General features: G+C 33.7%; 1 protein-coding gene across 2 annotated transcripts in view; it reads right to left on the bottom strand.

The window, feature by feature from the left end:
- The window catches only part of FAF1 (Fas associated factor 1), a 172055-nt gene that overhangs the window by 82106 nt on the left and 76582 nt on the right, over nucleotides 1-13367 (bottom strand). For both annotated transcript variants that reach the window (XM_074876081.1, XM_074876082.1), the window contains exon 8: nucleotides 4514-4600. In XM_074876081.1, coding sequence (XP_074732182.1) covers nucleotides 4514-4600 — 87 coding nt within the window. The remainder of the gene's footprint in view (nucleotides 1-4513; nucleotides 4601-13367) is intronic.

The following is a 13367-nucleotide window of genomic DNA, read 5'->3' as shown; positions in this document are numbered from 1 at the left end:
AGCAATTTTTGCTGCTAAATCGCGATTATAATATAAGTGTTAAATCGAAACTTTAACATATTCCTGAACTACATAACAAAAGAGACTGCAAGTATTCTTCTAAGTATCTAAATTAAAAGGATCCTGACAGATCCACTTTACTACTCTATTGCAAGTGATTGATGAGAAGCACAGAAGGAAAGTAACATACAAAGTAATTAACATTACAGACAACCCAAACTATAATTATGATATTCTTAAATAGAAAAATATAGTTGAGTAGTTTCTAATGATATATATTTTTTTCATTTAAATGTAGTCAATTTTATGCTTCCGATTAATAGGCACTGTCTCTGTCAGAACTATTTATTCTTTAGCCATATCAATTCCAGGGGGAAAATTCCAAATGATCCAGTAAATGCAGACATGGCATCCATTACAATTAAACAGCCAGTGTATGTAAACCTCACAACTTGTTTTCATATCACAATGACAGCATGTGGTAATGAACTTTCTATTCAGAATTGTAAGATCTGGAAAGGGAAAGAAATACATACTCACAAATACTAATTACTCAGATGCTTAATACTCAGCCTCTTCAAAAAATCTGGAGATCAGCCAAGAAGTGTCATAAATGGTTTGACTTTGTACCAGAACACTATTTATCAGCATTCTTAATTTCTATCTGTGCAGACAGACTGTGCTTAGTACTTAGCAATGAAATAGCTAAATATAACAGCAGTGCTAATTAGATCATACATAAGCGTTTGAGAATTTTGTCTTCATTAAATTCCGTGAAGGAACGTCAGCCACATCTGCTACAGCCATCACAGAACTGAAGGTGGTTGTGTTCACAAGGGATGATGCAGAACCTCAACACATGAATGGCTACACACGTGTCACGTCTGAAATGTGACTCTTCAGCTGTGCAGCCATAATTTGTCAGTATAGACCTACTTCTGCCTAAACTAATAATCAATGGCTTATCTATACAGTGAAGAAGTACAGTTTCTTGTCTTGAAATGAGGATACAAGGTCTTGACCAGCCTTACTGTTTAGGGAAACAAAGTGTTACTGGCAGTAGGTGGAAGGACAGATGCTGAGCTCCTCTGCACATGATCTGTATGAGAGGGCACAGTTACAACATAGGGTGCTTCATCTTCTGTCTTGGCCTCTCTCCCCTCTACCCCCCTTCAAAACTCATCCTAAAACTTTTACATCTTTTTAATGCAGAAATATATTCCATTTTGACAAGCTCACTGTCATTACTTATGAAGAACCAGGCATTTCTCACTGCTATGCTGAAATGACTTAAAACAATGAACCAATTAAAAAAGTTTTAGCTTAAATACCAAGAGCAAAAGCAGCACAAAAGCAACCTCTCTCCTTCTCATACTGGGTGTTACTGTTCCATGCTACCAAAAATCAACAGAAACATCAGAGACAAAAACTCATCCTACCAAAATAAATCAAAAACCAGTGACGTCCTGAGGAAAAAAAGTTTTACCTCAAACATACATGTGTAAAGCTAATATCCAAAGAGTCATCAGTACTTATATAAATAAAATCACAATCCTTCCATGTAAAAATCATAACTAAAACACCACCTATGACTGATCTCAGACTTTTTTTTTTAATGCACACATATTTGAAGGTTGCTCATTCCACTTAGCAAGAGCAGTAATTTCCATTGGAAGTTTAGAAGTTCAGCCAATATAGCAAAGAGAAATGTAACACATTTAAGAAATTTTAGTAAAATATTCTGGCCTGGTTCTCATTTTAAAAGCTTAAGATTGTTACAAAATCCAAAATACAAATTCAGAACACATTGTGAATCTATTTAAATCAAATTATTATGATTTTTTTTCAAGACTTCATTATATCAGTTGATGATATATACCCAAAAATAGATAAATTAAGCCTTTAATATAATTAAAGTTTTACTTATGTAAACTTGTTTAAAAAGGAATGATTTAGAACTCATACATTTACTTTGTTTGAACTATAATGAGCAGAACAGATATAATTTGTGGCGTTAAAATTATTCAGGCACAATAAAAGCCATAATATGTCCTTGCTGAATGGTGAAATGAGACTTCCACAGACTACTTATGCCTTGCTTCCCACAACCAAACTGTCACAGCATGAAAACATTCTCCTGTGTGTGAAGATTTTGATACTCATTTCCCTGGTGAAAGTGTGCAAAAGGACCTGAAAGAGTTATTGACAATTCATACAGTATCCCATATTTCATTAGATAGTACAAGCAGAGAACATATCTTAACTCTGAAGGGAGATGAAGCAACAATGTTTTAAATGACTATTGACTCCACTAAATTTCCTGATAATGTCAGAAGACTGTAGTCTGTCAGGTTCATAAGAGACTCAAGATGATACAGGAATCCAATTATGCGAAGTCTATTTAGTTGTCCTGTTTGCTAAGCCAAAGGTTAACGAGAACTGCACTGAAAAAACCTCCTGTGGTATTACAAAGTATTTCTTATGCTGCATAACATGTAAATGAAAAAGTATTTTAATCAAGTCTTTAACTCTTTAATTGCAATGGAGTACTATACAATCCAGCATATTAAAAACTCATGATGGAAGCAGATATTTTAAAAATTTGCACTGAACTAAAGACATCATGACTAATTACTAAAGTAATTATTACTGAATATTTCTAATTTGCAAAGGAAAAAATCGTTCAGATCACAGAACCATAGATAGTCATTGCTAACATTAAATCTTTATAAATAGTATGCTATGGCGTCTAATTTTAGACAGAAATTAATTATATTTTTGTTGGTAACACATTCAAATCTGTTTACACAGCTGACAAGTCTCAGCTGCACCAGACTTGAGCAGTAAGCTTTGAGGACTCCCCTGCTCTGGAGCAGATGACTCAACATTCACCAATTTCATTAAAGATGAAAAGGGAAAAAATTCACCTGCAACAATGTCACTTGTAAAAACAGACTTAAAACAGATTTATGAGTTTTACATATGTGAGGTATCCTATTCAAAAGAAAGAGGAGGGGGGAATACAGGAAAACCTAACAGCTGTGGGAAAACGGATTAGAAGTGTTGAGTTTCCAATTCTTTTTTGGGCTAATGTAAACTAATAAAATGTTAAAATGGATCCACATTTCAAAGACTGTAATTACCACATGACACCATGCTGTTATTTCAGATCTTACATCTATCGTCTCAGATATGCTCCTGAATACATGGACATAGATTTACATACCTCTCTCAAACTTAACTACTGTTTCTGCAAACACTACCACAGACATATTTACAAGTATATTAGAAATTCAGTCAGTCTTTGCCCTTTTTTTTTTTTTTGATTAGCATAAATCCTTTGCCCAGAGCAAAAAAGCAGCAGTCTTATCAAACAAACAGCAATTCTCCCTTTACAAGAAAAAGTAGAAATGGACAGCAGAGCAATGCATTGAAGATAACGGTAATATGTAGAGAAAGCAAATCCCAATTCCATTTTCACTTTGTAGAATACTCAGGTTCAAACCCTAGTTTAAATAAATAATTTTATAAAAATAGGAATACTTAATTTTTCTACATTTTTTTTCATGTCACAAAATCTACATACAAAACAACTACATAACTATTTCAGCCTTTTAGGTATTTTTTGGTTTTGTTGTTTGGTCGTTTGTTGGGGGTTTTTTTAAATAAAGGCAGACCTCACTGACTGGCATTGGGAACATACTACCAGAAGAAAATTATCGGAGCAAAACTGAAAGACATGCTGTAAAACACACTGTAATGACAACTATGCAAGGAAGCAAGTCTGACATTGAATGGAATTCTGCAGTTAAAGTCCCACAATTTCATGAATTTGTAGACAATTCACAGTTAGCCAACTCTGTCACCAAGGGTTCATACTGATCTCAGCGAAGATTTCCCTCCATTTCTAAATAATGGTAGTTCTAAAACCTGCAACATATGTTTGAAAATTGAATACATATTGTACTGTATACATAACATTTATTACTTCAAAATGTGATCTTGCAAATGTCCATAAATTCTTACTGGTCCAGCAAGAACCAAAGTAGATACTTTAAAAGCAAGTGAAGCTCTCCACTGATTTCAAGAGGAACACCTCCTGCTTGAAGCCAGCCACAGGCTTAAGCACACGGGTGAACTAATGTACACTACTGAGTAAAATATCTAGATGGGCACTCAGAATACATGTGAAAACCAGGACTTTTTCCTGAAGTTTAATCACTGCAATAGACTTCTTCAACTTCCAAAATGCTGTGTAGCTTTGCTTCAGTCTAGGAACATGTCTCCTTCTTGTCTAAAACACGCACTGAATTTGATACACATGAATAATTTCCCTGTGCTTCAGTAATCCAATACTTTAGTATTTGTACCTTCCAAGATAAAGCTCGGAAGTATGTGTAATGTTCAGTTACTGCACATGAGACAGTAAAAGGTATTGGGTAATTCCAATCAAAAAATCCAGGTAAAATCAGCTATTTGCAGGAAAAACGAAATGAGAATCAAAGCTACTTACCGAGTCATCTGTGGCAGAAGTAGGCCAGCCTTCCCACAACTGGTGACGGACAGGGATACTAGTTAGGTCATACACATTCCGCTTCACCTGGTAAAAAAATAAAAATTAAAAGATCAGAACTTGCTCTAACGAAAGCAATACAGGCAAATTGCATTTTTTTCATCATAATTCCAAGCTTTTTATTTTGATTTTTTCTAATTATTGTAAAACAAGTTCTTCCAACACTTGAATATTCAGATCTGTTCCACATGTTTACACACAGTTCTGCCAAGAGAATTGAACTATGTTAAAGAAAAAAATTAAAATGCATAAATCATTCATAATGATTCATTATTACTTCAGCATCATAAACATGTAAAAATTCATAATACAAATTTTCACAGTAAAAAGTATTACAAAGTAATGGACAAACTGAAGGGAAGCAGAAGGTAATAACAAAAATTCTGTTGCAGGTTTTGCTAGTTAATATATTGTTTCACCTGAAAATTTTAGGTCATGCTACATCTAATGCAGTAAGAAATAGAACTAGTGTTGCATAAGTTTCTTAAATGGGATCCAAAAATAAAAGTGAGTATATTCAACATGAAAATATGAATAAGCACATTTCTAATGAAGACAACACATAAAAAAATGCAAATAAAATAATTTCTATATCAACTGTTTTCCCATGCTATTAAAATACAAGTCGCTACCATTAATCATCTCACATGATGGTTGTCAGGAGGAAGGGAGGGGGTAAAGAAAAAAGAGTTGAAAATTACAAAGACAGGAAGAATACTGCAAAATATAAGAGTTACAAAACTTCTTCCACAAAAACATTAACGCAGATAAAGCTGGCATGTTTTATTGGAGGTTTCGCGATAAGCAATTATTTAAATCACAAAAAGATGTATTTTTGTACTTGGGATAGAGAGTCATACCTCAAATTCTGAATAGTATCTTATACCCGAATGCACAACCAACATGCACATGTAAATATTGCCCAGCTGGACCAGAACTACGACCAATAAAATGCTTACAGCAAGCAAGGTTGGCTTTTGGTTTATCTTCCATAAAACTGCTACATGGGAATATAAGGTCCTCCCATATCGTCATACGTCTATTTTAGTTTCCAAGTACAGATCTCAACAACCTATATTACATCCAGAAAAACATTCTCAAATAGCTAAAAGTAAGGTTTGATATGTTTTACTAATATTTTACATGACCATTCGCTACAGAATATCTGAGGAACTAAGAAGTTCTGCGTGCTGTTTCCAGATGTAAGAGGGCTGTACAGTCTAAAGCTAACAGACACAAGAACCAAGTGTTCAACACATTAAACCAAGAGATATTAATGCAGATGGATAAGATTTGACTTAAAGCAAATCCCAAGACTACTCCAAAAACTGTCCTCTGATGCCTTCTTTAGCTTTTCATTTGTTCACTTGTCAACTGGAAAGAAACAATTAATTGTATTCTAACTTCTGCTATAACTAAAAATTCTGTGTACTGAAAAATATTATATATAGTTGTCAGCAGAAAAGATCTTTGAGCTAGCACCTTGCTTGCAGTTCAGCCCACTTACCCTAAGTTAACAACTTTCTCTAAACAGAAAGATGTTAAAAAAAAAAAAAAAAAATCAGGAAGAAAGCCAAAATTTGTCAAAATGAGAAATAACATAATCCACATATTTAAGGGTTTCATATTCAAGAAATGAATGAAAGATGATTCTAAACTACTGTTCTTAGGGAGACAATGCAATAAAGCAAAGTGAACCACTATACATTTTATATCATCTGATCCTACGTATTAATCAGTACTTGCCATAGCTTCATCACTGAAGCACAGTTGAGGTTCGAATACATGGTAAGGTAATATGGTAATATAAACATATGGAATGTACATATGTTCCCTCATAATTTGTAATTTATTTTCAGTACAGAATGTATATGCAACATCTGGCAGTAGACATTAATCTAAACATGCGTTTGCATAACGAAACAGCACCAAAACTCTTTTTCTCTGGATCATCTTTAGAGAGAAATGCTGCATGAAGCCTTTCTTTCAAATTTTGCACGTAGTTCAAGCTCATGAATGAAGGACACATGTGCAGACAGTAAGCAGCAAAAGAACTGTTCTAATCATTGTAAATATCCTATGAGGGCTGAGGGAGGAGGCAGAGATTTCCACACATAGGCTTGCTCACAAATGTTGGTTTGGGCAACATTCTTCAAAAGACTCTTCACGGCACTGCTGCCTGAGTTTGCCAACAAATAAATACAACTGAGAAAACTCAGGGCATATAGAGAGCAAACACAAAGTACAGTGTTCTTAATGTATTTCCAGTTCCCAGATCCTCCATTCAATTACTGTTGCTCATTCTCACTACTTTTAGCAGTAGTAGTAGTAGTAGTGGAAGTAGTATTTCATACTAATAAAGTGCCCTTTAGTGAAAACTGTCTCACATTTCTGGATAGATTTCAAATATAGGCTATGCAGATAATAATTTCAATACTATTGGTTTAAAAGCTTTATAAATATAAATATTCTGCACAGATGAGTGGAAAACAATGGCTTCAATTTATTATCCAAGAGTAAGAAACATTACTTCCAACTCTTTGAGTCTACATCTCACTAAAGGATGAAAGTCACACCATGTAGGTTCCTTATCTGGGCATTTCAGTATCGTAACATATATTTGGGTTGGATTTTCAGCTCAGCTTTACATTCACTGTACATTCTAGAATCATTAAGATACCTCTCTTTTTTTGGTAAAACTGGTAAATTACATGTACACCCTTAAGTTATTATTGGTTTTGTCCAAGAGTTTTTCAGGGAGACTAATCTTGTAACTATGTTTCAATTTTTAAAAGTTTACAACTATATTTTAATTTTAAAACCTAAAACAAGAACACTGTTTTGTTTTAGACACAGAATACTGAAGTATTTATTAGCAATTAAAGTGGACTTCATATTAGTGCTTCCTCATATTTAAGGAAATCTTCATACTTTAAAAAATACAAATACACTTTAATTATTAAAAACATTTAAATTCATTTCAAATACACATGTGTATACACAGATGCACCTGTGAAAAATGGAATTATGGAAGACCGAACTCCACAGAGCTTGGTATATGATCTCATTCCTACTGTTCAAAACAAACAGCCTTTCTTCACTGCTGCTTAACAAGAAGGTAGCCTGCTGTGCAGTATTCGTTTCACAGTAGTATCAAGGTAAAGAGATGTCATTACTCCGTACTGACCCCACAACAGCCCATCAAAATGTAACGATACTAATCTGTGATCACAAGAATACGGTTCTTGCAATTTTAGTTTTCTTGCATTAAATACTGGAATAAACTGTCCCTGTGAGATCACTGTTCTCCAATTATATATCAAAAAAGTCTTATTAATATTATTTTCACAATGTAAAACTCTAAAATGAGCTATTTTGAACTAAAAGGTGAAACTTTTATTGATCCCACGTTTCTGTAAATAACTACATAATATTGTTTTCAAAAAGCCTTCAGAAGTAAAAATAAATAACTCAGAAGTCGCATTCCTCAAATTCCCTTTTAATTCCAAAGTACAACAGAAAGGCATTATGAAAAAAACAGTATTTCCCTTCTTTCATTAACTCATCTGTAACTGCACTGAATTCAATAACATTCCTCTGCTATTCTAAGCTTGAAAGGCATGCTCGGGGTAAAGTGTTATGTTGGTATAAAGCACAATGCCAGACTGATGTGCTGGACAAAAGTGATCAAAGTTGAAGTAATTTTAGCCAACGCACAAGTATTCTGCTGCATTATTCTACCAGAATGACATCTGTTGAGCAACTCGTCACAGAATAAACTAGTTGTTATAGACAGGCTTGGTCGGGTAGGGGACCATGTAAGACTTATTAGAGTAATGTTTGATTAAACAAACTGCTTGAGTTAAGATCATAACTGAATTTGGAATTTGTGCCAAAGTAGTCCTCTTTCAAACAACAAGCCACAATCAATTATTTAAGATAAAATAAGCTTAGTATTAAATAACTAAGTTTAGGTTTGTTTGATAATTAGAATAGTATTAAGAGAATAGGCTGCAAAAGTTTTAGAGACTGATCAAGAACAAAAAAACCTGGTTTCTTCATTGACTGACTTAATTTCAGTTTAAATTTTAAAATTCTGTAAGGAGGAAAAAGTTCTGAAGATTTGTATAAAGCAGAACTAAAAACTGCTTCTTTACCAGGCCAGTGAAATAAAAAGCTACAGCCATACTCTTCGTGCAACTGAAAAAAGTTAGCACAGTAAATGGATGAAGTCTGTGTTAAGGCTTTTCTTTCTAAATTCACATGATATCAGTAGGAAGACTGAAATCTTTATAGATTTGTGTAAAGCAAACTCTAACTTCTCGTGCCATCCACTGAGCTACATTTATTGGCAAACTTTTTGGTCCCCACCTTTGATCAGTTCGAAATACTAATTGGTGGCATTGTCTTTGTTCAGCCCAGAAGTTCTTTTCATAATGTTCAGATGCCATGGTGACTGGCACATTACTATGGCAGCCACCCTTCAGATTATAATCTCCAGAATATACGATCATTTAAAAACAAATTAAAGGCACATCTATTTGGTTCCACAACTCAGCTGTGAACAGTATCAATACAACCATTTAAACAAAAAAACCCCTCCCCCAGATATTTCAGATGCAAGTCTACTTGGAAAATGATGTATAATTACTGCAGAATGCCCTGCCTTGCAGCTATACACTGATGATGGAAAAACACATGAAGTTTCACCTTCAACTCATTTTCACTGGTGTTAGAAGTGAGATAAAATATTAAACAACTTCCAATTTTTTAAGAAAATCTGTACGTCAAAGTAGTCAACACACTGATAAAACTTCCCAGATACAAGCAGAGTCTTACTTTGTTTCACAGTTTTTTGTAAGCAGATGAGTATGTTGCTTTAATAGGAAGGTTAAACACAAAAGACACACTTTGTAGATATTAAGTTAATCCAACATTCAAAGCCCTTCCACATCCATATTAGTAAGGATAAAATGAAGTAAAATGTATCACAGGGCAAGAAGTCTGTACCAGGTAACGTGACGATGACAACTCTCTGGTGGTTTCACTTGCCAGGAACAAATAACTATTTTCTTATTTCTGAACAAGAAAAATCTTAAATCTACAGTTAAAAAAAAAAATCTAACACCTACCAAATTGTTAAAAAATTAACTATTATGCTGAATCATCAAAGAACTGTCGTGCCTGAATCTGTATCTTTGAATCACAACAAATCACAACAAAGTTTAACATTAGTTTCCCTCAGGCTGTTTTCCGCTTATACAGGTACAAAGTTAATTGAAATAATGTAGATAATGAACTTTTGTTAGTCTTATTATTAAATATAATTTATGCAAAGCTGTAAATTGGCTGAGATGCTAAAGACTGTTCCAGGCACATAGGCAGCATGAAAGACAGTGCAAAAATGAGTGCATGAAAGGCAGACAAAAGGAGCAATAAAGTCAGAGGACTGTGAGGAATGTGGAATGTGAGTTGGGGGACGCAGGGAAATGAGATCAGACGCAGACAGAGCGAGAATCTTGACTTTGACATTGTAACAGAGAAGAAGCCACGATAAGTAAGCGAAGTTTTCAGGGGACAGCAATGATATGGATGGGGCTATGAAAGAAATGCAAAGTAAGCAAAAGCATTTTGGTGAAGAAAGATGGAAAGAAAGGAGGCAAAACCAACTAAAGCAATAGTCTTTAAGATTATAGAGAAAGCCTTTAACACCTCTGCCAGACAAAATTCCACCAACAGATAGCAAAGCGCATCAGGAATCTGGCAGTAAGGTACTGGAAGCTGGGACAGAATCTACCAAGCTTCAAAGCACAGAGAAGTGTCAAAGGTGATAAAGTGGTGATTTGAAAGTTATCAACAGTTATGAACAAAGAAGATGGGTCAGATAAAAGGGTAGCTTCAGTTAACTATGGACTATCAAGAACTATTAGAAATACAGACATGTAAAACTATAGAGGAAGAATTTCTGAATCAGCAACTCTGCCACAACTTATTGCATAGATTTGGTCCATAGTAGTGGCAAAGAAGCTAGACAGAAATGAAGTAAGTTAGGTGAGAAAATTAAAAACAAGAGTGATCCATGTTTAGTCTTCCCATAGCAGAGAACAAGTATTTTGCATTTTATCAGGAAAAGACTATCAACAGTCAATGAGAAATTGAATTTCTTAAGTGATACATGCAGCAACTTTTATCCAGCTACCCACAAGCTGGATACAGTACATTACTTGCAATAGGAATATATGAACCACAACTAACACTAGCATCCAAAAGAAATTTCTCAGGTCACTTTATGCGGGATTTGTATGAGGGGAATGGTATAAGTCTGCTTCGCTCACAATTTTATTCATCATTTTTAATCTCCAATACCCTATATAATGAACTGTATTAAAATAAAGAGAACAAAGGTTATTTAAATCAACAAATTTTGATTTTTGTGTAGGCTTTACTTTAGAAACAATAATGCATCTCTAAAGACATCAAATGATAACTGGCCTCTCTTTCTAGCAGCTGACTGAAGTTTAAATTATGGAATGCTTTCAATTAGTGAATTAAGATGTCAGAAGTGTGCTGGTTTTAAATAATGGTGTCTGCTTCTCAAGAATTTCATACCACTGAAACTCTCCAAGGAAGACTCACTATGCTAAAAAAACCCCACCTATTTACATTTGCACATATACTCAATTCACTTCGTTGTAATCTAAAGGAAAAAACAAACAAACAACAAACTTCCAACCTAAATATTTAATTAAAATCTATACTGAAGGCTAGAGAACTCCTCTCGTGCCCAGGCTTGCCAGGCAAAAGTCAGTTATGATTCAGGGCTTTTCTGAAATACACAAGAATTCAAATGTGTGTTTTACTACAACACATTCTCTAATTAATTTTTTATTTTCCAGCTCCTCCTTTAAATTATTACTTTTGCTTTTAACACCTCTGAAAGATTCTGGCTTGCATTTATTAAGTTTTCCCCATTAGTACACTAAAGTTTTGAAACCTCTTTTCTTGTTTAATGCAGAAGAAAAATGAAGCTTAAACTCTAACATAATTGCTTTTAATTCAGTGTCTGGAATACATTACTTGCTTATACTATCATGACAAGTAGAATTGAAATAAATAAAAGCACAAAACTTGTATACCTACTGAAAGTACTATTCTCTTCCTTCTAATTAAGATTGTTTCATTTTCAAATTAAAAACAATATGTAATTTCAAACATTCTTAAAGGACCCTAAGAGAATCTGAACGTCCATTGTATGTAAACAACATACAAAGCAGAATTCATCACCAAGCTACAACACAAAAAAATCAGCAGAAAATTTTCTGCTAAGTTTTCATGTATCACGTTCCTGTAATTAAACACATTTCATGTACAGAAAAGCCACTACCACATCCAACTTTCACATTAGAGTGTACGGAACAGTGTTTGAACCAAAATAAACCCACTTTAAACTACTGTTAAAAATTGGTTGTATCGTACTGTAGTACTCAGTAAATATTGTGTCAACATCTTCATTAGAAAGCTTGTTGAATTCATTATACAGCCATTCAAATTAACCTAGGTCTGGAAAATAATGTTTGATTTTTGTGACATTTTGCTGATAAGAGTTCAAACAAAGAAGACTGAGTCACATTAAACACTAAGCAAATTCCAGCATATACATTTTTTGATGTTTCAAATTCTTTAAATTCAGTATCTAGAAAAGAGATTGAAGTACATGAATTTTGCCTCTAATCATTGGGAAGGTGGAGTAAGAACTTCATATATCCAGGGATTAAATGATTACTTTAAAATAAATAATCACACCATTTCCAATTTGAGTCATGAGACAAGGAGAAAGAGAACTATGAAGAAACGTTAAGTGGCTAAGGAAGTAAAGGCAAAGTTAATGTATCATTTTGCTATTACGTATTTTAAAATGGGGAAAGGGATGAAAATTTTCCAGAGAAAGAGTCTGTAAAAACACTACAAACTTAAGAGAGAAATTATTCATGATAATATTTTAGTTAAAAAACTATCTCATTTAGGAAAATAATATACTAGATATGAGGACAGACTCCCCAGTACCACTTCCAGAAAGGCATATGGATTATTTACTCCACAATTAAGCACTTACAGCCTCGTTCCCCCAGATTTACATCCATCATAGCGAGTCATCAAACAAAATCCAAACCAAAAATGTTAAATCCATTTTACTGATGCAAATTCTTCAGGACTATAGGTAGACCTAATTACTTATATAAAATACTACTGTCAAACTTTAAAAGTCATAAATTCAAAAAAATAAACTGTTTTTTTCCTAAGCTAGTTGGCTACATTCTGTCTACTTGTTCTACAGTTTAGAGAAAGACATCTTCAGAGACATTACCTGCACACTTTATAGTCTCATTGAACAACTATATTTCTGAGCTGTAACACTTATTCAAATAATTTAGAAATTTTTCTTAACTAGAAGTTGTTATCAGAAGTCCATCCAGTTTAGGAATCACCAGATGATTTAAAAATTCATTAAATGTAATGACATTTAAAATTCATTATATTTTGTAAGTGCTTGCAAAGAAGCATTCGTCAGCTTCTTTTCAGCAATTGAAATAACACTGAATCGATTACTTTCATAGATTTCAAAATTATTAACACTTCATTATTCTCTATTTCATTCTTTGGACCTCATATTTTAAAGCTCCTTTAAACCAATCCATCTTGGATGTCATTTGACCTTTTTTTTAATGAGTCCGTGCTAAGTTAGTATCTTAACACCACAACCTACAATAAAATGGTCCATTGAGTAATACTAGTA

Source organism: Strix uralensis, chromosome 8, assembly GCF_047716275.1.
Source record: "Strix uralensis isolate ZFMK-TIS-50842 chromosome 8, bStrUra1, whole genome shotgun sequence".
NCBI lineage: Eukaryota > Metazoa > Chordata > Aves > Strigiformes > Strigidae > Strix > Strix uralensis.
This window is presented reverse-complemented; position numbering and strand designations above follow the sequence as displayed.